Genomic DNA, 26,225 nt, shown 5'->3' on the forward strand with positions numbered 1-26,225 from the left:
TAACTATACTTTTAAAATCCGTTTTTTGCCACTTTATCCCAATATGCGGCGGCCTTTGACCGTGTACATTTAAATTCCTCGGACCCTGATGCAGACATCCAAGGGCCCCCCAGCAGCTGCAATCGAGATCGTCCCCCGACGGAAACCTACCGCCGCCGGCCGCGCTCTCCGCCAGCCGGCCCGCCACGGATCCCCGAGTCCTGGAAGGCGCTCCGTGCCCAAACCTGCGACACGCGCGCCGCGGAGCCCCCGCCCCACCTGGCGCCTCACTGGGTAGAAAGCAGCCCCAGCGCGGCGCTCCAAGAGGAGGCCGCGGACTCGCGCCTGCTCAGCCGCAGCCTCTGGGTGGGCGGCGGCCGCTCGCCCCGCCCCCTCCTCGCCTTCGCCCCGCCCCCTCGCCCGGCCTGCCTGGCGGGCTGGGCCTGTGCTCGCTGAGGGAGCGGAGTGAGGGCTGGGAGCAGCCATGATGGTAGGTTCCCGGGGCTCTGCGGCCGTGAGGTGGCCGGCTGAGGGAGAGGGGGCGGCGGCGTTGCCGGCCGGCACACTAACCTTTGTGCTTTCTCCCTTTTGTTTCCCGCCCCCCCGCCTCTTTCTCTCCCGCCCCCGCCCTTTCTCGGAGCAGGAAGGCTCGGACGACGGCCCAGATTTCCTTCCCGAGGAGGACCGAGGCGTAAGTGCGCCGCCCCCCCCCCGCCTGGGGAGGGCGGATATTTTGTCCGTTTGGCTGTTCGGGGAAGGGGGGCTCCGTCCGGGGCCGGGTGAGCCGCGCGCGAGCAAGGGCGGAGGTGTGGGGGGTCCGTTGAGCTCTCCCTCCCTCCCTCCCTCCCTCCCTCCCGTGGGTGGGGAAGGGCGGCTGGGTTGCTTGACTGCCGAGGGGGCGCGACGGACTGCGCCTATTCCGAGGCTTCCCCTCCCTGAACCAGCGGAGGGTCACGTCCCTTGCCAATCGAGCTGTTTTTGTTTGTTTTGCTTCATTGAAAACTCTTGGCTGTCAGGGATGGTTTAGATGCAGCATCGCCTTGGGCGACTCGGTTTCTTCACCTTCTGGGGCAGTTTTTTTTTTAAACGCATCTAGTATTTAATTAAACCTACTGTGGGTAGTAGTAGGAAAGGGCCAGAGTCCAGTAGCACCTTAAAGACTAACAAAAATATTTTCTGGTAGGGTAGGAGCTTTAGTGAGCCACAGCTCACTTCTTCACATACAGCTACAATGTGAATCCATCTGTCTTTAAGTAGAGGAGAGTGACAGATGGATTCGCGTTCTAGCTGTATCTGAAGAAGTGAGCTGTGGCTCACAAAAGCTCATTCCCTGCCAGAAAATATTTTTGTTAGTCTTTAAGGTGCTACTGGACTCTTGCCCTTTTCTACTACTGCAGACAGACTAACACGGCGACCCACTGTGAATTATCTACTGTGGGTAGTGAATACGTTGTCATTCCCCTCGTAGGTGAATGGGCTGTGTGGTTGTAGGCGCTTCTGTCGTTCCTGTCACGGGTGTATCGATTTTAGTGATGTTTTTGTGTGGTGGGGGAAAGCGCCATCAAGTCACCGCTGACTTATTTTAAGCTATGTCGGATGCATTTCAATTTAGTGTGTTAGGTTAAGTCTCTTCATTTTGGGTTGGTGGGATGTGTAGGGTTTCTAATGCTCCTTTTTTGTTTAGAGGAGGCATCGATTTCTTTTGTATTGTGTAAGATCTTTTAGAACCCTTGGAATACGGTACTTGGCACTCCTTGGGCAGCAAAATGTTTCCTATGTATTGATGAACTTCATGAATAATTGGTGGTGGGTATAAGGCTGTTAAGGATAGGACATTTTGGAGGACTTTCATTCATAGGGTCGCCATGAGTCGGAGGTGACTTGACCGCACTTAACACACACACACAATGCTTTAGAAAGCGAAGGAACAGAAAGTGATCAGAAGAAACTGTTGCTGGGACGGAAAGCAAAAATCGATCTATGGTACCCACAGGAGCTGGTAAAGTAATGAATACAGCAGAACTTCTAACCGGTTAAGCCAATGTAAACTGCTCTGTTCCATAGCAATTAACTAGCTTGTCGAAGGCTTTCACGGTCAGAGTTCATTGGTTCTTGTAGGTTATCCGGGCTGTGTGACCGTGGTCTTGGTATTTTCTTTCCTGACGTTTCGCCCGCAGCTGTGGCAGGCATCTTCAGAGGAGTAACACTGAAGGACAGTGTCTCTCAGTGTCAAGTGTGTAGGAAGAGTAATATCTAGTCAGAAAGGGGGGGGTTGAGCTGAATCATTGTCCTGCAAAAAGTATCAAAGGTAATGTGCTAATCATTGTCCTGTAAGTATCAAGATAATGTGCTAATGAGGGTGTGGTATGTTAATATGGAACCATTGTATCCTGAAGTGATCTGTTAATGTGTGAAATCCAAAGCTAATCCACAATAGCCATGCAGATTAGCTTTGGATTTCACACATTAACAGATCACTTCAGGATACAGTCACACAACCCGGATAACCTACAAGAACCAATGAACTAGCTTGTTTAAGGTGACTGATTCCTGTTATTGTCTGGGGCTGTATGGAATGCTTTGACTCTGTTTACACTTATCCCTGTAATAGGTATATGCTAAATGAAATCCCAAATCAATGTTATTGTTTGAGTTCTATAGGATACTGGTGGCTAAATCTCTGTAGATGCTTCCTATCTCTTTTGTTACCAAAATTAGTATAATTAAAGGAAAGACATCCCTACACCTGCTTAAGAGAAGGCAATCCATTCTGTAACTTTGAGTACTTTTGGACGCACAGTTTGTCTGCAAATGCTGGAGCATACTCAGGTGGTTTGCTTGAAGTCGGGTGGAAGAATTATTGGTTTAATGGCTTGGTTTGGATGCAAATCCAGTGATTGTTGCCTCTAGGAAGCAGATATTTTGTATTATTTCTGAATAAAGCTGAGTAGATGGCATGGAGGCTTTTTGTTTGTAGGTGATAATTTTTCCTTTTGTTTGTTACCATACTGATGATTTACAACTTTAATTGCTATGTTTCTAGCTGGCACAACTGAAAAGAGGCCTAGATAACTGTTTGTACTTTAAAAGATACAACAAAATACAATTTTATGTTAACTGAATTATGTAGAATGCATTTTTTGTTCCTGAATAACTTTTCACAAATCCCCTTGCCAACTTGCCAGTGATATGTTTTATCACCCTTGTGACTTGGACACATTTTCGTGTGCAGCCTCTGTTGATACAGGAAAGTCTCCAGGGTGAAGCCGGGGTATCCTGCAAAATCTGAGGGCAGTGGGAGAGGCTACAGCCCTGCTCACCATTTGATTGCCTTTACATGTTTGCCCTTCAAGGAAGCTGGCTGCCATGCTGATCAGTGTGTGGGGGAGTAAAGTTGGAATAAGCAGGAGGAGCTCCTGGTGAAAGAGATAAGAATTTCTGTAAGAGCAGGTGGGATTGATGAGAAGAAAGTATGGAAGAGACGTGTGCAAGAGTCCAGTAGCACCTTAGAAACCAACAATTTTTCAGGTTATAAGCTTTCAAGAGTCAAAGATCCTTTCATCAGATATGGACATGAGTGTACACAAGTATGAAATGCTTGTGTGTTCCCATCATCCCACTCCATTCATGACAATTTTGCTCATCCTTCAAATGGGCAAAATCAACAATGGCCTACACATACCATCTCCGTTGTGGCCCCCACCTTGTGGAATGGCCTACCTGAGGAAGTTGGGAAGGCTCCCATTCTCCTGGTTTTCCACAAACTGTGCAGAACTGAATTATTCCAGGCGGCTTTTCTCAGCAGGCAATAGGGTAGCACTGTACAAAAGGCTTCACAATGTTACTTGGATAAATTATTGGGGACTGTGGTCTTGTACTACTGTGTATAGTTTGCTTTGGGTTGGATCCTCTTGTGTAAATTTGCATCATTTAATGTGTCATGTTAACACATATGCTTTGCTTCAGTTCTGTTTTTTATACTTCTGGCTGGTTCTACAACACAAATCCTCTTTCATTGTTTATTGAATGTCCCATGTTGTTGGTTGTATTGAAATATGGACTATAAATAATATAAATAAAAATAAACAATGGGAGTGGAAATATGATATGAGAACTACCAGAAATTTCCCACCCCAGGCAATTATATGGGTGGCCTCAATTTATCTTTCCTCTTACTTTCCTGCCCCTTTTCTTACAAGGGAAGTCGTAATTTCTTAAGACCTTTCCTTCCCTATTTTCACTCTTCTCTTGTTCACTCTTCCCATTTGCCTCTTCCTTTCCTTTTTTGTTTTAATTTGCTTTTCATTTCCCCACACTATAGTCTGAAAACAGCTTCTGACTTTTATTGTTTAAACTCTTTTTTCACTTCCACTTGTTACGTTCTCTTCCTACTCTGAGGTTTGCTTCTCATCTTTCCATCTTTCTTAAATGCTTTTTATTGCAATGGGGGATAGTTTATCTGCATCTTCATTTTCCATCTCTTCCTCCTTTCATTTTGAAAGTAATGTCTGGCTCTCGTTTTTCTAGCTTTTTTGTGATTCCATCCTGCCGCCCTTCTTTCCTAACCTTTTCATTTGGGAGTGTCCTCTTTGCTTTTATTACCGTTTACTGGAAGATCTTTTACCATTCTCATGAACGAAAGAAACATTGAATCTATCTATATCACATATTTATCTTGCCATTTCTCCAAGGTATGCAGGGTGGATTACATGGTTCTTATTCTCACAAGTCTGAGGGGAAGGTAAGGCTGAGTATGGCTGGCTCATGGTTACCTGGAAACCCACATGGCTGAGTGGGGTTTTGAGTCCAAGGATCTCTTGTCCTGGTCTGTTGTTCTGACAAATAAACAGCACTGTACTTCACCCGTGTAATGGGATGGATGTCACAGCATTCTGTCCACATCAAAATATAGTGAAAGATCCACCTCCTTCCAAACAGTGTGAAGGTAGTTTCAACTAATTATTTACTTTTCTCACTCCCAAAACCTTTATTGTCTGTCCCACCTTCTATTTCAGCTTCCCTCAATTTGAACGTGGCTTTTCATTATTAGTGAGACTCTTGGATGGGGGATAGGCTGGCCCTGTTTTACGTATTTTCTTGATGTGCTATCCTAGTCTAGTGAAATGCTCCTCCTCATCTATTAACACAGAGTCCCTTTAAGCAGGAGGCTTCTGGTACTACAGGCTCCTATCACGTCTATGGACATGGCTATCATTAGGAAGTCACAGACTCCAAGGTGTTACTGATATGGACTAAATGGTTTATTGGAAGGCACTATTACAAAAGCAACCTGTTCAGCTCATGCATAAATGATAAAAGGCATGGACAGAGAAACACCAGAATGATGTAAATAAAATGGGACACAGAACTAGGCAGTACATAAACAGATAAGATAGGAATCTACAGTACAGTTTTAAACCAGTATCCAGAATAGGAGACACTAGGTAGTGGAGACAAAGTATAAACCACTAGGCATTGCAGATTCACTGAAAACAAAAGGCTACAAACATGAGAACAAAGTTAATCCATGTGATCCATTCTGACCATTAAAATACAAATTGTCTTCCTACTATCCTCTTGCCTTTCTAGTTAAGCTTAGTTCTCTTGCAAGCAGCTTAAAGCAGTTTCATAGCTACAGAGATCCAAGAAGGTTGAAGAGACCTGTAGGCCTGTGGGCCTCTCAGACTCCTAAGGACTAGGAGGAGAGGAGGTCAAGGCACTGCAGCTTAAGACCCTGAACTACAGAACAGGCCCTTCTAGACTCAGAGTTCTTTGGCCCTTAAAAAGCAACCTTAATGTAAAATCACTCTTTCAGGATGGAATGAAAAGATCACAGAAAAAGGAAAAACCCAAAACTTAAAAGGGAAAAAAAATGCCCAAGCTGACAAAAGGATGAACTCCACAGAGTCCATGTGATAGGCCTCATAAGGCATCAGGAGACAGCAGGACTGTCTACAAAGCAAGTGTACCCCAACTTGGCAAAAGCCTGTGCTCACCTGGGGTCTTTATATCTTTCCCTTGATTGGGGGTGTTATCAGGGTGGTCACCATCCCCTAGTGGTGCAGAAAGAGGGGTGGACAAGTAATTTCACCTTCATTTATTGTTTACTTTGGCACTCAGGAGATAGAATGTCCCTTTCCCATAACGTCTTCCAGTATCCTAAAACAATATGCCAGTTAGAGTTTTTCTTATTGTTCATAACACTGATCTATTGTCAGAGTTGTAGGTGTGCCTCTAAGTTTTGGAGACTAAGGTTTCTCAGCCAGCAGCAGTGCTTCTGGAGACTTCAGATGAGGACTTTCAGGCTGGGGTCTGAGGAATGTGTATAACAAAATGTTATAAAAAACATCGCTTTAAAAGGGTTTTTGGATACCACGGCTTTTAAATGGTTGGAAGACGTCTTCACAGCTAAAGGGGCCAAACAAAGTGCGAACAGTATTTTTTATAACGTTTTCAAACTCTTAATACATCTGTGGGAATACAAGTGCGGTAACCCCCAGAATTGAGGCAGCTTCTCTCCCCCCCCCCTTTCAGCTGCTGTAGTCACAGGAAACATTCAGAGCAGTAACAGTGGTGTCTGTGGTGAGCCTAGTCCATGTGAGACATCCTTTGTGTGGATCATTTCTCTTGATCCTGCGAACTGGCTGGAAGTAAGAACTCTCCAGAGTTTTAGGCATTTCCTGTGGTAGTCAGTATTAAATCATTCATTTATTCAACCAAGAACTCCTTGGGAAACTCTGACTACTCAGCAACTTCAGGCAGTTGTTAAAAATTCTTTTGAGTTGTTGAAACCTACACCCTTCCTCTCGTTTCACAGAATTATTTTATTAGTATGATAAAATACAGTAGGATGTTTCTGAATTCGCTATAGTTGCAAATCCTATTTTTTCCTTGCGCTGAACCTGCAGAACTGGCTAAGAACCTTGTGATTTGCCAAAATTTGATAACAGTGCATGCATAACTAATGATAGCAAATGGAAATCCTCCATAAATGGATGTGATTTTGAAAAATCAGTACATTTGGAGTCAGTACAGTGTCTTAGAGAACTGGCATGTAAGCAATATGACCCAGGATCTGTTTGTTTGATCTAGCTGGTCTAACCTGCCACCCCCCACCCCCCGGACTATCTTGTCATTACTCATAATAGTAATTCTTTATGCCATTAAAGGTTTGATGTATGTATAATAGTAATTCAGTAAGAGAGTTCATGCAGAAAACTGGTATAATACAAATTGCCGTTCCTGATGATCTATTTAAAAGGTAAATATACTGATAACAGAGTCATTCAGGAAACATGTCAGGAATATTACTGATAGCTTTTCATGATTGCATTCTTTCCTTCCCCCCATCTTATTTCCCAATGTAGTTTTCGTTCAAGCTGTCGCTTTGATTTGTAACCTCTGTCTGCAGATCTTTGTGTGGTGCTTTGGTTTGACAATCTGTCTATCTTGGAAGCATCTACTGAGTCACTTTGCTTTGGAAAGTGTTTGATCCCTTAGTATACTGTCTCTTGCCTTGAAAATCCTATGGGGTCTCCATAAGTCAGCTGCAACTTGATTGGAAAAAAAATAAAAGTATACTTAGGTCTTGAGTCAGTGCTCAGGACAGTTGGTTACTGCCAGATTGCTTGCTGAGTTACTTGAAGCTTGTCTTCTATTATGATTTTAAAGTGTTTAACTTGGAGAGTATTCATAGTTTTAAAAACCCATAGAATATAATGTTTGTGGAATGCATTAAGTATCTTAGAAAGGCAGCCATTTTAGTCTGTAGCCCTACTGTTTATACCTGTACCCTGGGTGAGTGTTAATGTAAGGCTTCACATGATACTGCTTTCCCTAAAAATTTGCAAGGACAGCATAGTTAATAAGTGATCAGGATATCCCATCTCACTGCACTTTCTTTGTTTGAAGATTAGCCTGCATTTCTAAACCAAAGTACTTAACAGCCTTGCTGTTTGAAAAGCAGGTTGGCAAAGTGGCCAAGAGTGCCTTCTATCAGCTGCATCTGGTTCTCCAGCTGTCTCCTTCCTTAGCCAGTCTGTCCACACTGATCCATGCTCTTGTAACCTCATGGTTTGTTTACTGTAACATGCTCTACACTGGGACGACCTGGAAACCGCAGCTGGTCTAGAATGCGGCAGCCTGAATATTGTCAGGGGCTAGACAATGGGAGCAGATGTTGCCTGTATTGAAAAAGCCACATTGGCTGCCAGTTTGTTTTTTAGTTCAATTCAAGGTGCTGGTTATGACCTTTAGAGTACTTCATGGCATGAGGCCCACATATCTGAAGGACCGTTTCCTTTCACATGTTCCTGTGTGCCAGCTAGTTTCCAGGCTACCATCTGCTAGCTGTTCCCCCACTTAGGGTGGCCTGCCTGGCATCAACCAGAGCCCTGGCCTTTTCCACCATGGCCCCCACTTTGTGGAATGGGTGCCCTGAAGAGGTAAGCTGAGCCCCTTTGTTGGAGATCTTCAGGAGGCACTGAAAGGCTTGTTTGTTTGCCAGGGCTTTTGATGGGATAGGAACAGCAAGTGTCTTTAGCGGGTGGGAGGGGTATTTGTTTTATTTGGTTTTTATTTGTCATGTTTTACTTTTAAGCCACTTTAGCCAAGAGGAGAGTTGGGATGTAAATATTTTAATTAATTAATATGAAACTTTTGAGAAATGTTTTGGATTTAAAACCGTGCTAGTACTTGGGATTAGCACTTCTTCTTTTAAAAAAAAAACTATTTCGGTAATTAAACTAGCTTGTGCATGGTAAGTGCTGGTGACATACTTCGCCTATCCGGCTGCAACTGACCAGAAACAAGCTGACCTGCCTTCTTACCTTTAGCAACAGTTTGTTCTAAAGAATTCATTTGGCACGTGAAACTTTTCTGGTATGACGATAAACATTAGCAGAGGACAATAGTTATAGCTCAAGTTGTTAATGGCACAGAAACTGATAAAAAGTTTGGCAACACTGTCAGGAGTGCTGGTGTCGATGTAGTCTCACACATTGCTGCATAGCATTAGTACATTGCTGCTTTTGTGAGAACGGAGAGGCTGCACCAGATGTGCATCATGTTTTCATGGCAGAAATGCATATGGACATGGTTCAGTGATAAAGGTGAACATACAGTTCTGACCATTCTTCATGGGACTATAGCTAGTCCACAGTCATGCAAACTCCCCAAAGCTCCTTGTTCACAGCCTGAACTCTGATATTGTAAGTGAAAAGATGATGAAAGAATTCAGTATAGTTGCATCCCCGCTGTTCCCAATATGCTGTGAAAATCTATTTCAGAATTATTGCTTGTATAGCTTAATTTGTCTTGGTAAACAGGACTAGAGAATGGATTAATTGGTGCAGACGTGATTGGGTCTTGAACAGCACTTATACCAGAGTGTGAATAATATTGTGATGTTGCATTGAGTATTATGACTGACTCGAGGCAATCCTTAAGAGACAGAGTATTTCTTTAGGGTGGTGCTGCCTGTTGCTCAGTTTGGTCCTAAACACTCAGAAGTCCAGTTGAGCTCAGTGGGCCAATAAGTATTTTTAGAATTGCATCACAATTTGTCTTCTCTCTCCCCACTCACCCCCAGTTTGAGAAGGCTATCTGTTTTGAATTTTTTTGTGTTAGAAATCCAGTTGCAATATATGTAGGGCCAAGTTAATGCAGGATACTAATCCTCAGAAGTAGTAATACAGGTAGCAGTTGTTAAAATACTGTATAAGAAATTTTCTGTTGTGTGGTATGATGCTTCATGGGAAGCCATAAGGAAAGCTGGGGACTGAATTTCAACTGACTCTGGCCAAAAACAAATCCCACACACTATAAAATGTCAGGTTTGTATGCAGTTAGGCATGACAGCTGGGTTGGAAGCCATTCTGGGTGTTTGAGAGAGCTAGACTAGAGCTGCAGACCTCTATACTCTTGCAAAGCTTTGTAGTGAAACTTGAGAGCGAGTGTAGAGCATGATTTTAGACTTGGCTTGTAAATATGAGTTCATTTATTTCAAAGGGAAGTTGAGGCTGCAGCTCTGTAAATTGTGAAGGAATGTGCAAGTTGCATCCTGAATTGTCACTAAATGGGAAAGATACTTTGGAAAATTAAAATGTGGGGAAAGCACAGTTCATGGTTGCTAGGAGTAAGACGGTTGCATACAGCCCTACTGTAGGCTTTGTCAAATTTGCTGAGCAATAATTGGAATATGTTTGGATCATCAATTCAAAACAGAACTTCATTTATCCAGGGTGGGTAAAGGTGTTAAGTATTGCCTTTTACCTCATGTTTTGTAGAGTTCTTGTGTAAAAAAGCCTTATTAAAGACTAGCTCTCCTGAAAAAATCTAGTAATGCACTTTCTGACATCCAGGTTAGATTGACGTCTACAGTCATTCAGTTCCCCATGTAACAACCATCTTGGGTCTGTGACTGAATATGTGCTTGACAATGAATGGTTGCAATCTTGGCACTCTGAATATACATATGTAATACTGTATATGTGTTTCCAAATACTTGTCTGTATTGGTTATCTTTTTTAGGAATACACTTACATAACCTATGAAGAGGCGCTTATACATGTCTTCATTTCTAGGTCTATAACCTCAAAATATAATAGTTGCATTTTGAAACTGTATTAGGATGATGGTTCTTGATTTTTGTTTTGCTTTAGTCCTCCTTTAGTGTCTGTCTTTTGACAGGCTATTGGACTCCTTTAGTCCTCCTTTAGTGTCTGTCTTTTGACAGGCTATTGGACTCCTCTGCTTTTGTCATTAATACATCAGGCAAACACAAAGACTAAGAGGATTGCCACTGATGTGTAGATGAATGTTTTTTACATGTTCTTGGGATTTCTATTACAGGTGCTGCATTGAGAAGATGGTAGGCTGGTGTGTCTATGTTTCTACAGCAGACCTAAACAACAGAGCCTTTTGCGGTCGCCTCCCTAACTGTGGTCCCTAGAAAATTCCAAATACCCACTACTTGCCACCCCTTTCTACTTCTTTTTGAGCACATGAGACATCGCTCCCCTTTGTTTTATCTTATTGTGCAGGGATATGGAATTCATTGTAGCACAGTTCCTATTTTGCTGAGATTGCACGAGAAGCTTCAAGGCCACACTCACTAACTATGCTAGCAGTGTGCCAGTTTCAAGGAAGGGCACTGCTGACATGGTTAAAAACCAAATCATGAGTTCTTCTGACACAGGTCGGGATTTCTAGTGGTATAGTCGAAGGACTATACTGCTGTGGTCTCCCACACTGCACGTGCAAAAAAAGAAGTTGGCCTGTGGTGGTGATGAGTTTGTGTCATGACAGAATGTGCATTCTTGCTCTTCCTTTCTAGATTCAGAGACATATGGTGAAGTTGGCGCCAGTTTGTTCATCCTGTTGCAGCCAGCCATATGATGTGACTCCTTGCAACAGATACTCTTCTGGGTGTATGAACTAATGGGAGAATAAAAGCCTTATGTTCTGTTGTCTGTGAAGCTCAGTGAACAGGATTAGAGCAGAGAGAGAGATGAAACAGAATCAGAATGAGGAGAGGGGGGACAGAGAGAGTGCAGAGGACTAGAGGAAATGGAGGGTAGCAGATGGAAGTACAGGAGGTTATGGCGCTCAGAGGACAGAGTTCTGTAGAGGGTGCATGGGGGGAAGGGTTAATAGATAATCACAACTCTTCAAGAAGTGTAGCAACAACATATTCCCAGCAGTGTGGCTTTTAATTAATAAAGCGAAAGTCACTTACCATAATCTAAATTTTCTGAAGAGTTTCAAAACATGAAGCATGAGATGGTGGCTTGTATGCAACCACTGTATTCTAAAGATGGAAACTTTAATCTTTGGAAGAAGGGACAGCAGTTTCTGCTGATTCTCCCCACCGATTGCAGCCTCTTACTTTGACCCTATGTTATTCCTGAGAGTCTTTTGATCCCCCAGGAATAAAACTTGGGGGGAAGGGGCTTAGTGGGTTGAAGCAGGGAAAGTGGCAAGGTGGGTCTGGTCCTTCAGTGGATCTCACTGAAGCCGAGCCTTTGTATTCATCTCTCTTTTTTTTACAAGCTGCTGTATGTGTACTACATATTGCTACCTGGATGGAACTTTAGTCTGATGTGTGTATGTTTACTCTTATCCAAACCTGAAACATATCCTAAAAATAATCGATGAGCATGTGTAGGAGATCACAGGGAATATCGGCTCCTGGTGCTACAGGGTTCTATTACCCCAAACTTTGCTGCCCTCTCTATGAAGAGGGAAATGTCAGAGTATCTAGAGGGCTGGAGAGAGAAACTGAACATGACTCCAGCCCCAATACTTCTGCAACCGCCAAACAGAACCTGGGCCATATTGCCATCTGTGACCAGGCAAGGAGAAGCTCAACTCTTAGGAAAGATTATTGGTGGTGGTAATAAAAGGCATTGTTTTCTTTAACCTTGCCACTAGTTCACTGAAGGAGGAAAGAGAATTTCAGTAGTCAAAACTGGGCTGTGGGGAAAGACACATATACCATAGGTCACGGTGCCTGCTTCTACTACAGCTTACTAACTTTATGGTTTTAATTGTAAAACGCTTGTGAGCCTTTATGGCTGAAAAGTTACCTGCAGCAAATGAGTAAATATGCTGTGAGCAGCAAGGAAGGTGAAGACGTTTCTTCTTTCTTTTACAAGCTTCTCTAGGTATGTATGGCATCCCAGCAGGAACAGAAGCTTTGGTAGACTAGAGCCCACTACTTCAGATACAGTGCAGGAGGTCCTCACTAGTTAGGTGTTCATATAGGAAAAAATAAACAGCAGGGTCAAAGAGCTGGGACATGCAGGGAATACAGGGCAAGGTATATTGATGTAAAATTAAAGTTTAAAAGTTCTTTAAAATATTCATATAAGTAAGATACAACTACATGTACAGTGTATATGTTCAAGGAAGTAGTAAATGAAACAGCTGTGTGTTTCCCTGCTAGAAACTTGTGTTGGGATTTCATTTTCTCCCAGTGGATTATTTTGTTCAGTAGCAGCAGAAGCTGTTACAAATTAAGAGCAGAAAAAACATTGATGGTATGGTTGCTGTTAAAATACCAAGTTTTAAATTGCTTTGAATATTTTTTCTTTATTATATTATTCTAAAATGCATATACCCCACCTATCAAGAATGGGTCTGATAGTATCTAGCAATAAATTAAAATGTTAAAAAACATCTTAACATAATATGCAAGCATAGGTTTATTAAATTATGGATGGGGTGGAAAAAGTGGATAGGGAGCTTTTTCTCCTTTCCCCATGATGCTGGGGTAGTGTAGTTGGTGGGCTATAGGTACAGGACTGACAAAAGGAAATGTTAAATAATGAAATACGGGCCAATTTGTGGCACTTGCTGTCGGTGGATGTTGGGATGGTCATGAACATAGATGTCTTTAGAAGGTAGGGATGCCAGCATCCAGGTGGTACCTGGAGATTCCCCAGAATTAAGGCTCATCTCGAGACTACAGAGATCATTTCCCCTGGAGAAAATGAATTCTTTGGATGGTGGAATCCATGGCATTCTACCCCACTGCGCTCCCGGTCTTCCTCAGGCTCTATTCACAAATCTCCATGAGTTTCCCAACCTGGATCTGGCTAGGGGTCAGGGTGGACCTGGCAATGCTATGAGAAGGGGGTTAGACAGATTCTTGGAGGATAGGTCTGTCAGTGGTTACTAGCCTTGGTGAGTACAGGGAACCTCCATATTCAGAGACAGTAAACCTCTGAAACCCAATGCTAGGAGGTAAAGTCAGGGGATGGCCTTGGTCTCTCTGTCATGTTTGTTGGCCATTGAGGGCAAATGGTGTGAACTAGGTTGGTGGATTAGATGGACCATTGGTCTGATCCAGCAGGGGTCTTCTGTTTTTATGTACAGCCAGTCTACAGTATCATTAATAAAGGTAAAGGTCCCCTGTGCAAGCACCGGGTCATTCCTGACCCATGGGGTGACGTCACAGCCCGACGTTTACTAGGCAGACTTTGTTTGCGGGGTGGTTTGCCAGTGCCTTCCCCAGTCATCTTCCCCTTACCCCCAGCAAGCTGGGTACTCATTTCACTGACCTTGGAAGGAGGGAAGGCTGAGTCATCCTCAAGCCGGCGACCTGAAACCAACTTCTGTTGGGATCAAACTCAGGTCGTGAGCAGAGCTTGGACTGCAGTACTGCAGTTTTCCACTCTGCACCACGGGGCTCCTCAGAGTATCATTAAAAGGACTCAATTTCTGTCTGATTTGTCTTTCAAAACAAAAACGTGTTACCATCCTCCTGAAGGACTATAGTAAACTGAGCACATGGATTTCCATGAGGGGGAGTTCAGAGAGAAGGCATCACCACAGAGGAGTCCTATTACTTGTCACTGACCATCTCATCTCAGGCCCTCTCATCCATATTTGCTGCCTCAGGCCTTGATCTCTGAGAAGATGCCTCTTATTATTCCCTTTAAGTGAGGTGTATGTAAAGTATTTGCATAGCAGCACTTAGTTGTAGAGTGCTGGCAATCAAAACTCTGCATATAGGGGCTTATTGGAGACCTTGAAACACAACACTGATCTGTATGGAACTTGGAATGGGTGAATGCTGTTTAAATCAGGCCTTAAGTAGCTTTCTTAACAGGATTGCGTTTCATACTAACTTTACAAACAGCTGAAGTGAATTTGCATTTCTTTGTTATATCAGAATAATTTCCTTTGGGCTGTATAATCTCATCATGGTACCTATTGCTGCAATATTTTTTAAAAACTAAAGCATGCGCTCAAAACTGTAAACTGAACTTGTTCCTGTTTTTAGGTCTTACTAAAGCTGAGTCCTTTCTTTGTTTAGCTTAGACCGGTCAATGTAGATCTGCAAACAGATTCTGCCTTGCAAGTGGACATTTCAGATGCTCTAAGTGAAAGAGACAAAGTTAAATTTACCGTCCATACAAAGGTAAAACCACCTTCGTGTGTAGCTTTTACATCTGCCATCTGCTCAGATTTTTGTTTATGTTATATATCAAGAGATGTCTTATAGTTTGCCATGCAAAGTTGCAATTGTAAACATGCTACTTGGAAATTCCATTGGTTTCAATAAGACTTATAATTATGTGTAAACATTTTTAGTGGGCAAGCAAATTCATTTTTATATAAGCAAAGTACATCAAGGTTTAATGTGGGATTCCTTTGTTTTTCTGTAATCCTTCAACTCATCCAAGACCATGCTAATCTGATTTTTATTAAATTCTTCTTTGGCTGCAACCATATTCAGAATTCTAATTTGTGCCTGAAGTCTAAATATCAAACCTCTTTTTGATACTTTGATTGTTTTGGAAAATGCTGCTGTTTTTCTTAGTAGTTGATACTTTAAGTATTTATATTTCATATATTTTTTAAATGTATCAAGACTAACCATGCAGTTCTGAAAGGGGGGGACCATAGGAGTGGTCACCACCTGACGACGGCCTCCATGCCACTTTGTGCTGTGATAAAGTGGCACGGGCGCTGGTATCGGCACTTACACTAGTGCTGCAGAGCTACGCATCAGCACAGCTGTTGGCTGCTGGCGCTGCTACACAGACAGCAAAACCCGGAAGTAGGTTCCTGCACAGGTGTCAGGGGCATTCCCAGGGGTGGAGCTGATGTTAGTCAGCTTCCAAACCCCTTTTGGCCTGGAAACGCCCCTCTATGCTGCAGCGTTGCTATGCCAGCAAAATAGCTGGTGTAGACCTGTAAAACTCCATGGAGAAGTTTCACGGTTTTTTTTTAAAAATACTTTATTTTTTAAAAAATATATTTTATTAGCTTTTTAATATACAAAGTAGGAAAGGAAAAAGGGTTTGGGAACAATTATGGTATGTTATACAAGGTTGACATTCGGAGCGGGTCTTTATTTTGTGTCTTTTCTGGCTGGGAAGCTTCTGAGGAGGTGGCACAGCTCTGCTGCTCCCAGCCATCAACTAACACCCCCCCTTCAGGAATGGGCTGTCTGTAATAAACTTTACCTTAACTTATGCTTTCCTTCCCATGTTTTGCAGAGTTCTTTACCAAATTTCAAACAAAATGAATTTTCAGTTGTCCGACAACATGAAGAATTTATCTGGCTTCATGATTCTTTTGTTGAGAATGAAGATTATGCAGGCTATATTGTAAGTGCTTTTTTTGTTGTTGCGAAGAACTGATGAGCAGGGAGTCTGTCCATGTGGTGGTCTCAGGTTGAATTGTTGATGTCTCTAATTAAAAGGAAATTGCAGTAGGTCCTGAGAAAGACTTCAGCCTATGAAGCTGCTGCCAGTCAGAGTAGACCACAATGACCTTGGTAGAGCAATGGGCTCTTTGAGTATTATAAAGTAGCTATATGTATTCAAGTGGATTTAAAGTAGCTATATGTATTCAAGTGGATTTATAGGCCCAAGCTTCTACAAGAGGCCTAAGCATTTTTCTCTTCACTTGGAGACTTCCATTATTAAATATAGTTTTGTAAGACAGATTCATGTGCATGTTGGAGATTGGTTTTTAACAGGTAGTATTACTAACCATTTTAGAAGGTAGAAGCATAAAGCACCATGTCTGTAAGGAAAAAAACATATAATATGAAAGAAACAGCATATTTTTATTATTTATTGCATTTATAGCCTGCCCTCATTCCCAGCAAGCCAGGCTCAGAGCGGATCACAACATTTACATTTATTGTTACGGCCATTGGCCAGCACAAGTGGGTGGCAATCTTAACTGAGTGAGGGTAATTGTTTAGAGTCCTTAGATGATTGAAAGGGTGGCTGGTAGAGAAGTTACAGACAAGATAATTAAAATGGGAGTACTGACTTCCCTTTTTTAGTTGCAAATTTGCATTTTCTTTGACTAAAACCAACCTCAGAAATGTGCTTTGGGCATCTGTTGGGGCTCAGGTGGAGATGCTTGTGCCACATCAGCAACATTTACCAAGTGGGGAATGGAGCTTGACAGCCTTTAAAATTGCTAAAGAACTTATGGTGCATTACTAGGGGGGCAGGATTATAAACTTTACCTAGCAATTCTTTATGTGGCATTTCTTGTTTTCATATTTATCTTTCTGAGTAAGTGGTTGGAACATGAACTTAATTAAACTTTCTTGAAATTATACATGTGATTTAGGCTCTTTAAAACCCATGTTAATTAGCTGTACTTATTCAGTACTGTTGAAAATTACTCAATACATTAAAGTACTCTATACTCGTATAGAATGTGCTGCATAGTAGTTTTAAGAATATATTATACTTCTTGTATGTAAATATCATATTTTACAAATTGAATGAAATTCCAGCTTACTACCAATAAGGAAATAAAAGGAGGGGACCCCCGAAGGACTTGTGGGAGGCATCTAATTTTTCTCTATCTCCCTACCATACTATTTAATTTGACTTCACTGGTGCCCCCATAGCCACTTCCATTTTCTGGCTTCTCTATTTCCCACCCATCAGCCAACCTACCTTTATCTGCTCTCTTATCTTCAGCTTTCCTCCTACCCGCCCCCTAGCAGCCTCTCCCGCTTGGGTGATGGCTGCCTCCATCAGGGATCATGGAAAGGGAGGAGGATGAGGCCTGTTTTGGCCACCAGTTCACCCCTCCTTCCCATTTTGCTTCACAGAAACCAAGTTTTAGAATGCTAGTGATATTGTTGTGGTAGCTGAGCCGCCTTGAAAATGGCAACTGAGAACTCAGTGGACGTTCTATTCTTAAGCTGCTGGTGTTTGCATTATTTTGGAAAGTTTCAATCCCCAATGTAATTTTTAAAAAAGGCTTTACATTTTTCTGGAATCCTGGGAATTCTTCCAGGTTTGCAGAAAAATCCTCCCATTTGTCCCTAGCTTCATCTTGCAGATCTGTTGATCCACACTCTGTGGCTCAGTTCAGAATTAGGTATGATATGCTTACAATGGTCAGAGTAAAAAACTTGCATAAAAGGAGTATTAAAATGGAAAATACCATAAAGTTTATGTATAACATGTTGTTCATTCAGGCTAAGTATATTTTATGTTTTAGGCTTAACCATTAAACAGTAACTTCATTGAGATGTCACAACTGTCCTCAGTCCATAATAAGAGTAAGTGCAGCTTCTTAATAAGCTCCCTTTCTTTCCCTTCACATGTTGAATGTGATTGAAGGCTTCCTGGTTGTAGAAGTTGTGATGTCTGAGTACAGGTGCTTTGCAAAGAAGAGTGTGCTTCCTCACCATAAACTGAGCATCTGAATCACAGATAAATCCTGGATTGTGGGGAGGAAATAAACTGTAAGTTGTTCAAGCACTTGTATTTGGAACTCAGAGAAAACTGGAGTTTTAATCCTTCCAATGCCAGGAATCCTTCAATCATGCTCATTGGGAGAAGGGAGAGAATCCCCAGCTAAATCATTCATGAGACAATGTGTCCGTCACCCCCCCCCCCCAACTCATAATGGTGCAGCGCTTTGGGCAAAATGTTCTTAAGCTGCTTCATATGTTGCTTGTTTAAAGAAGGCAAAGATTCAAAAATACATCATGATTGATTCATTTGACAGATCCCACCAGCACCACCCAGGCCTGATTTTGATGCCTCAAGAGAGAAATTGCAGAAGCTTGGTGAAGGAGAAGGATCGATGACCAAGGAAGAATTCACTAAGATGAAACAAGAATTGGAAGCGTATGTGCATATTTTATTACTTTGTATGGATTTCCTTTTGTGTGTGTGTGTGCTTTCTGCTTTTCCATGCATTCTGTTTTCACTCATTTCTGTCAGATTGCAACATTCACTACTGTATAACTAGTGTTATCTGAAAGATAATAAGTAAAAACATATACATTAATGAACCCAGTGGTAGGAAGTGCCGGTAAGTGGACAGTGGAAGCAGGAGGATTTTGAATCTGTTCATTAAATTTTTATCCCACTCCTCTCCAGAAAAGAAAATAATCTGTTACTCTAACAACATGTGAAATAGGTTAGACTGAGGCACTCTAAATTTCCAAAGGACATCCAGTGAGCAGGAAATCTTGTGTTAATCACCGTCTCCGAGCCTGAATTATCTCACAAGGCTGTTAGGATAAAGGGGAGAGGAGAAACCTGTACACATTGTCTGAATGCCTCGGAAACAAGGATGGATAAAAATGTGAACATTTTTGGATTTCGGTGACACCCATCCAATCTAGAGCAAGTTTATTGGATTGATTTACTTCCTAGTTGAACTCTTGTCTTCCTAGTCTGATTAGAGAACCTTGGCACATCAATCTTGCCAATGACAATTTTATGTGGGAGATTGTTCTTGGTAACTTCAGGGTTTTCCCTTCTCTTGCTGACTTCTGTATACTTAACCTTTCCTGAGGAAAGCATTCAATCACAAATCGCTCTCTGGTTGTTTCCTCTGCCTTGAAAAAAAACAGGGCAAAGGAGGCAGGAAACTGAGGCAAAGAAGTGCCTTATTTTTGAGGAGGTGGGGTTCTGAAGGACATTCTTAATGCCTAAAATCAGGAGAGGCAGCGCATTATGTGAAGAGGCTCAAGAGAAATGGCTGGGAGAGTGGCACAACAAAATAGAGCAAATAAGCTGCAGTGTGGAAAAACAGGAACTTGCACAAACAGCGGAAGGTAAAGATAAGAGATGCAGAGGGCTTGAGGCTGGTGCTGATTTGAACTAACCCATCAATCCTTTGCCTGCAGGTTTCTAATTTAAATGCATTGCTCTTTTGATAGAAATGCACAATTTATATAACTTTGATTTTTATTTCCACCATAGTGAGTATTTGGCAATATTCAAGAAGACAGTAGCCATGCATGAAGTTTTCTTGTGTCGTGTGGCAGCACATCCTATTCTGAGAAAGGACTTAAATTTCCATGTCTTCTTGGAATATAACCAGGATGTGAGTACAAAAATGTGTATCAGCAGCCCTCCAAAGCTGCAAAATGTATTCATAATAGTGACAAATGTATGCAAATGGTGTTGAATTGAATTGATCATCCATTCTTGACAAACATAGTTGTCTTTCTGTGGGGACATAAATAGGTTCTCCTCTTCAAAGCAGTATTATATACCAAGGGTTGCTATCTCATATTCTGGTTCTTATAGTACTTACTGTACCAGATCATTTGTGCCTTTCTGATTTTGATTCACGTTTTCTAAGGAGTTATTGTAATGCAAGAACAACGGCTGCACTTCACACTATCTAGACCAGTGTTGCTCCGTGACTTAGGAGCCCCATGTGGCTATTCTGATCACTGTTCCCCATGGCACCCTCCAAAAAAATATTCTAGGAAAGTGGGCAATTTCTTTAGAAATTGGAATAATTTCATTGTGACTATGGACCCAATATAATACTGTTTTATTTTTAAAAAACAACACAACTTGATCATGATGATTATATCAGTGTTGTGTAGATGTAGGGGTTCTGTGTATGAGGCTGAATCAACATATGAAGCTGAATAAGGTGGAGAAAAGGGGCATACCATTGTTGAATGCAACCCATAAAACAAATTGTTCCCTACTACTGGGAGTTAACTCTAGATGCTCTGGTAATTAAAAGGGTTATATTATATATAATTGTTTTTGCATGTTTGGGGTGGTGAGCAGGGCATACAGTAGTCATGTAGTACTTCTGGTGATGGGAATTGCAAATGGGGCTCTCTTGTCATCTATAGAGTGAATAGGGGCCAAAAATTAATTGTGTGTGTGTGTTGAGATAAAATTCACTTATATCAATATCTGGGAATGTTCAAGTTTAACATCTGTTTTCTGTCTGCTCATTGGACTCAGTTTTTTCCTCCCTGTGATTTGACTATAAATAGGTTGCATAGCTATTAATGAAAAACTGACTTCTAAAAGTGCAATATACGAACAACTTTTAAATAATCCACTGACTTCGTAGCAGTAAAATAGATCTAGTGTATCACAAAATCAAAATACATGGAAGTACATAGTGTTGGAAATAAACATTAGTAATTAATGGAGGTGGGTCCGAAAAGTCATTGTAAAGATCAATCTACCAATAGCTGTGAGAATTTGAATAATGACTCTTAGTACAATAAATGAGTGGACAGAAATGAAACAGTGAGTTTCTAGTTGGGCTTTCTGCCTTCTGTTCTGAGAAAGTAAAAATCAAATGTTGCTGACTCTAAACAAGAAAATCTAATGTAGTACTTTTCTGCATTTCAGTTGAGTGTCCGTGGAAAAAACAAGAAAGAGAAATTAGAAGACTTTTTTAAAAACATGGTTAAGTCTGCTGATGGTGTCATTGTTTCAGGAGTAAAGGTGATTTCTTAAGCTGTTTTAGTACTGTCTTGGAAGCTATATCACATCTATGATTTTCTGCAGAAGTATGATTATGAGCACAATGTACCAACAAACCAGCTCTAGTTTGTAATATTTAAACAGCAACAATAAAAATCCAAGCTTGAATTCCTTAAAAGAATGACTCTTTACACAAGGGTGGCTGGGGCAGATTGACCCTTTAACTTACTGGGAAGGCTTCCAGTGAGTTGGTGCCTTGAAGGGCCATTGCTAACCAGGAACAAACTGTGCCAAGTCTGGTATTGCTAAAGGAACTATTTGATTAGGTTTTTTCATGAGCCATTTTAATATTCTAATCTGTTCCTGGTGGTGGCCTCAGCTGAACTGTGTATATAGCTTGCAACATTCAAATCTACAAAGTAGCATGGGGAATACCACTGTATGCTTGTACCATCTGACTGTAATGGGTTTTTGAATCTCTCCTGAAGAAATGCAGACAACCTGTCATTTTAGCTCAGTTCAGACATAACATGGAACCATGGTTTATTTTAATTATGGTTTGCTTGTCAAAGCAGGATCCAGCTAATAGACTCAAATCCTGGTTTGCTTGACAAATACTGGTTTCACTTCCCTCTGTTGCTAGGGAAGGCATCACCAGAGAACAAGCCAGAATTCAACCAGGATTAAGCCAGTCTGTCTGCATTCAGACATTGCATGAACAAAATTAAGACTGTGGTTAAACCAATTTCACATCCTGGTTTGATGGACCGTAGTTAATAGAGTGGCCAGCATTCAAACAAGCACACTAGCAATTGTTAGTTCAGATATCTCACAAAACCATGGTTTAAACTAAGCCTCTGTCTTCTTACCCCTTTGGATGGGACAAAGTATTGGTCTCGGCTTTCCATCTTCCAGTTGCCATGAGATCTAGGCACTTAAACTTTAAAAACATACCAAGGAAATAATTCCAGTAGTTAGTTTCCTTATTTTACATGGGCTACTAAAATTGCATATGGTTACAAATCAAAACCATTTCAAAATCACTGTAGTACTCAATTCTCTTTATTAGAATCAAATTTGGGGGGCTTTACATACTGAAAAAATAATATTGTCTGGGTTCCAAACTGCTATGTATAGAATATCACCCAGGATTTTTCTGCTGTGCACCCTCCTCCCTGTCCAGCTCCTCCTTGCTTATGAGGCAATTTGGATCCCAGTTTTTGAAAAAGATTACCTTTGGACTTTTAAGAACATAAGGAGAGCCCTGCTGGATCAGACCAGTGGTCCATCTAGTTCAGCATCCTGTCTCACACAGTGGCCAACAGTTCCTCTGGAGATCCAACAGGTCATAGAGCCTGAGGCCTTTTCCTGAAGTTGCTTCCTGGCACTGGTACTCAGAGCTCATTCCCCAGAAATCTTGTTGACTTGAAATCTAGCTGTTCTACTTTAGAATATGTTGCCTTGCTTGGCTTTCGTGGCCTGGAGAGTAGCACACATAGCTGCAATAAGACCACACTGTTTCTTTTTCTGTCTTGCACCTGTTCCACTTGTTCATTTTAGGAAGTAGTTATTTGGTTGGATTAGGAGCTCAGCTGGTGGCTAACTACATCCCTGAAAAAAGATTGTTTTGTCATATAGGATGTAGATGACTTCTTTGAACATGAAAGAACATTCCTTGTTGAGTACCACAACCGTGTGAAAGATTCCTCTATCAAATCTGATAAAATGACACGATCTCACAAAAGTAAGTTGGCCAAGTGGTAATATAAGATAAGGTGTGTATATAAAAACATAAAAACCCAAATTCTTTCCTTGACATAAACAATGAAAATTGCCCAGACATTTTTGTATACGTTTGCTTAATTTGTAGACTGACTGTATTGTTCTGACATTTGTTAAATTTAGAATATTTTTGCCAAGGTTAGGGTCAGTGTGGGACAAAAAAGAATGCCAGCTATGAGAAAGGGTAAATAAATCTGGGTTTGATCCACCAGAGAATTTCTGAAGATGGAAAGATTTTCACTTGCAGTGCACAACTTTCTCATCTCCCATTTCCATATGCAGCCCAAACTGCCTCCCTCCCAATTTGGGGTTGCTGCAGGAAGGTAGAAGTGGGAAAGTTGTGTTCCATGTTCCTGGGAGCGCTATAGTGGATCCAAGAATAAGATTGTGGGTTAAGTAGTAAGTCCGTAGAGGTCCCATTCTTTCCTCCTTCCTCTGCCTCCACCCCCTGTGTGTGTGTGTGTATGAGAGAGAGAGACTGGGAGGGAGGAAGATTGGGTGGATGGGTTCCAGCCTTAAGCAGGCACCATCTGTCCTGCTTTTCAAACCTTGAGAGCTATAGAAATGTGGACTTCAAAAATGCAAGGTGGATTACAAGGAAAAGAAGGGGTGGGCTTTCACGCACAGTCAAGGTAGATGTCTCTGCCCAGTCGGATTTTGTAAATTAATCCAAAGGGGAAAAACTGAAATGGTTTGAGTATTGGATATTCATAAAGGGATGGAATGTTAAGAGCAGCTGAGCATCAGTTAGAGAAGGAATGAGTGGAGAAGAAATCTGCCTCGGAACACTTAAATAATCCTGAAGGGGAAGGCTTTAGCATGGGATGGATTTCCAAATTGTGTTGCCCTCTTCCCTCCCTAATTCTTTATGGTCTCCAAGCTTGCAGTTACTGCTATGGAAAATCTAAACAAAATAGATCCATGTTTTGTGGCCTCTATTATGAAGTAGTCTGGGATACAGTGACATCATAAATTATTTGAATTTGGTTTGTTTGGAATAATCCTGTAGCATAATGAAACGAGTTGAATCACACACGTCTCATTTTCCAGATGTTGCAGATGACTGCAATAGAATTGGGTCGTCACTATACACATTGGGAACACAGGACTCCACAGATATATGCAAGTAAGACTTTAAAAAAAGACAGAACTCTAATATCATTCTGTACAGGATAATGGATGTGTGCATCTCAGTATCAGTGGGTTCCTCTGCTAATAATTTTGTCTTTTAAATAAGAATATATATTTTTTGTATTTACCCCACAAACACATGATTAACGTGAGGAATTAGTTTGCATGTTTGTGCAGGGTGCAGCAAACCAGGATCTTTTACCTAAAATAGTGGCTGTGAGAAGTAAGTCTTCAGTAGGAAAAGGATAACAGAGACTTGATATAAAAGGAATATTTTTATTGAGGGATTTGGTATAATAGTGTGTGTGTGTGTGTGTGGGGGGGACTTATCCTAAGCAAACACTAGCAGTGCTAAACCAAAGCACAAACACATTCCTTATCCCAAATATTATAGCAACAACAACCAAACATTTAGCAGAGCTGTTCAGTTTGGAGAAGGAGTTAATCTTTGAGCTAAAAGTGTACATGTGGGGAAAATGGGGAATAGGAGAGAGGAAAGTTGCAAACAGTTGAAACAGAGGTGTCCAGAACAGAGAGGAGCGAAGTGCCAGCTCTCTGTGTAGTGCGAGTGTGATCTGGAAAATAAGGGGGAGGGGGAATAAGGAAAGCAAATATTACTCGTCCTATTCTGCAAATAAATCAGATGAAAGAAGGAAGGATCCAGTGTGTGTTGGGAGTCTCTGGTGCAGTTCAGTTAGTGTCCAGGTGTAGACTCCAATTGCTGGCTCTAACGCCAGTCTAGTTATACTGTTTTTGGCCTAAAATGGGTTATTTTCAGGAAACAAAAGATTACGACAGAGGATAAAGGAATACATGAGAGTTGGGCAATTAATCTGGTGAAAACTATAGAACTGACTAAACGGCACCAAGAAGGGCAACAGGAAGGGAAGTCTGTGATTGAATTATAATTAAGGATTACAAAATTGAAGGCATGAAGCTGAGTCATAAATTCAGTGGAAGCTTTGGGGACAATGGGAAGATTTGAATTGGAGGTTCCAGACTGTCATAGTGTGCTTAACATTCTAATTGTGTTAATAGTCAGTGATCACCTATCATATAAAAGAAAATGCAGGAAGAGGAATCTTTGTCTTCTAGTCTGGTGTGGTTTAATTGCTGTCCTCCTGTTGGCACTCTCTGATTTCTCCCTAAAAGGCTTTCTTGAAAGAATTTGCTGTGGTCGTTGTCCCAGGATCCTCTGCTGTATTCACTGCTGCTAGGTTCTCTGTGAGGCACAAAACATGTTCTGTGTGTGCCTCTTGGGACTTGCTCATGGTGTTACATGTGCACTACATACATTCAGACTGGGAGGGAAGGTGTGCAGATGAAAGGGGGAGCTGGCAACCTATATATGGTGTATTCTCTTGGTATGGTAAATATGGACAGAGAGGCATTTTTAATGAAATATTTAGTGTTCGCTTTCCTCACATAAGGAAATTAAAATAGCTATTAGTGAAGCATTAAAGCAGAGGGCTTTCTAAATATTGTAGTATCTTTTCTTTCAAGGGGCACACAGACAAATTTATGAGTATTGCTGAACGCATACAATATCATCAAAGACTTGAGTTTTCTGTACTGCTTGTACCTCAGTGTTCCCATAGATTGAAGCAATGTGGGAAGATCAGATTTCTGGCTCGAACTATCCATACTGTGCAACAGGGTTGGATTCTGTCAAAAAGATCTGCTGGGTGGTGGGTTGCTGACTCCCCGCTCCTCCAAAGGCCCTCAAATTCCCGCTGGTTGCTTCTGGGGTGAAGCTAGTAGTCTTGATGAACAGTGTTGCAGCATTCTTACTTATATTATCATAAATAATGATAATTAGCACGTAGAGTGCAAATAAATGGTCTCCATTGACCGCCCTGCATGATGCAAACCAAATAACTGAATTATGTAGACTTCTGTTAGTTACATTGGATCCAAAGAGGGTTTGCTGTGTTTGACCTTCATAAAGTACCAAATTCTGACTAGTGTGTGCTTCAGAACTCTTGTTTGTTGACCCTGAAAATGGAAAATAAACACCTGCAAGCGGAACAAATCCTTGTAATGCTACCCACATAATTGACTGTATTTTCTGAAGCAAAGCTCAGATCTGATCTAATGGGCAATAAATACAATTTCAAATAAGTTAATTAT

General features: G+C 41.5%; 1 protein-coding gene across 1 annotated transcript in view; it reads left to right on the forward strand.

The window, feature by feature from the left end:
- The first annotated feature begins 406 nt into the window (after positions 1-406).
- Positions 407-26,225, forward strand: part of SNX6 (sorting nexin 6) — a 34,690-nt gene continuing 8,871 nt past the window's right edge. The window contains exons 1-9 of the mRNA XM_056851313.1: positions 407-469; positions 623-670; positions 14,801-14,905; positions 15,990-16,100; positions 18,487-18,608; positions 19,695-19,818; positions 21,108-21,203; positions 22,821-22,926; positions 24,015-24,090. Of these exons, the coding sequence (XP_056707291.1) occupies positions 464-469; positions 623-670; positions 14,801-14,905; positions 15,990-16,100; positions 18,487-18,608; positions 19,695-19,818; positions 21,108-21,203; positions 22,821-22,926; positions 24,015-24,090 (794 nt within the window). The 5' untranslated portion in view covers positions 407-463. The remainder of the gene's footprint in view (positions 470-622; positions 671-14,800; positions 14,906-15,989; positions 16,101-18,486; positions 18,609-19,694; positions 19,819-21,107; positions 21,204-22,820; positions 22,927-24,014; positions 24,091-26,225) is intronic.

The sequence above is a fragment of the Euleptes europaea genome, chromosome 6, assembly GCF_029931775.1.
Source record: "Euleptes europaea isolate rEulEur1 chromosome 6, rEulEur1.hap1, whole genome shotgun sequence".
In the NCBI taxonomy this organism is placed as follows: Eukaryota; Metazoa; Chordata; class Lepidosauria; order Squamata; family Sphaerodactylidae; genus Euleptes; species Euleptes europaea.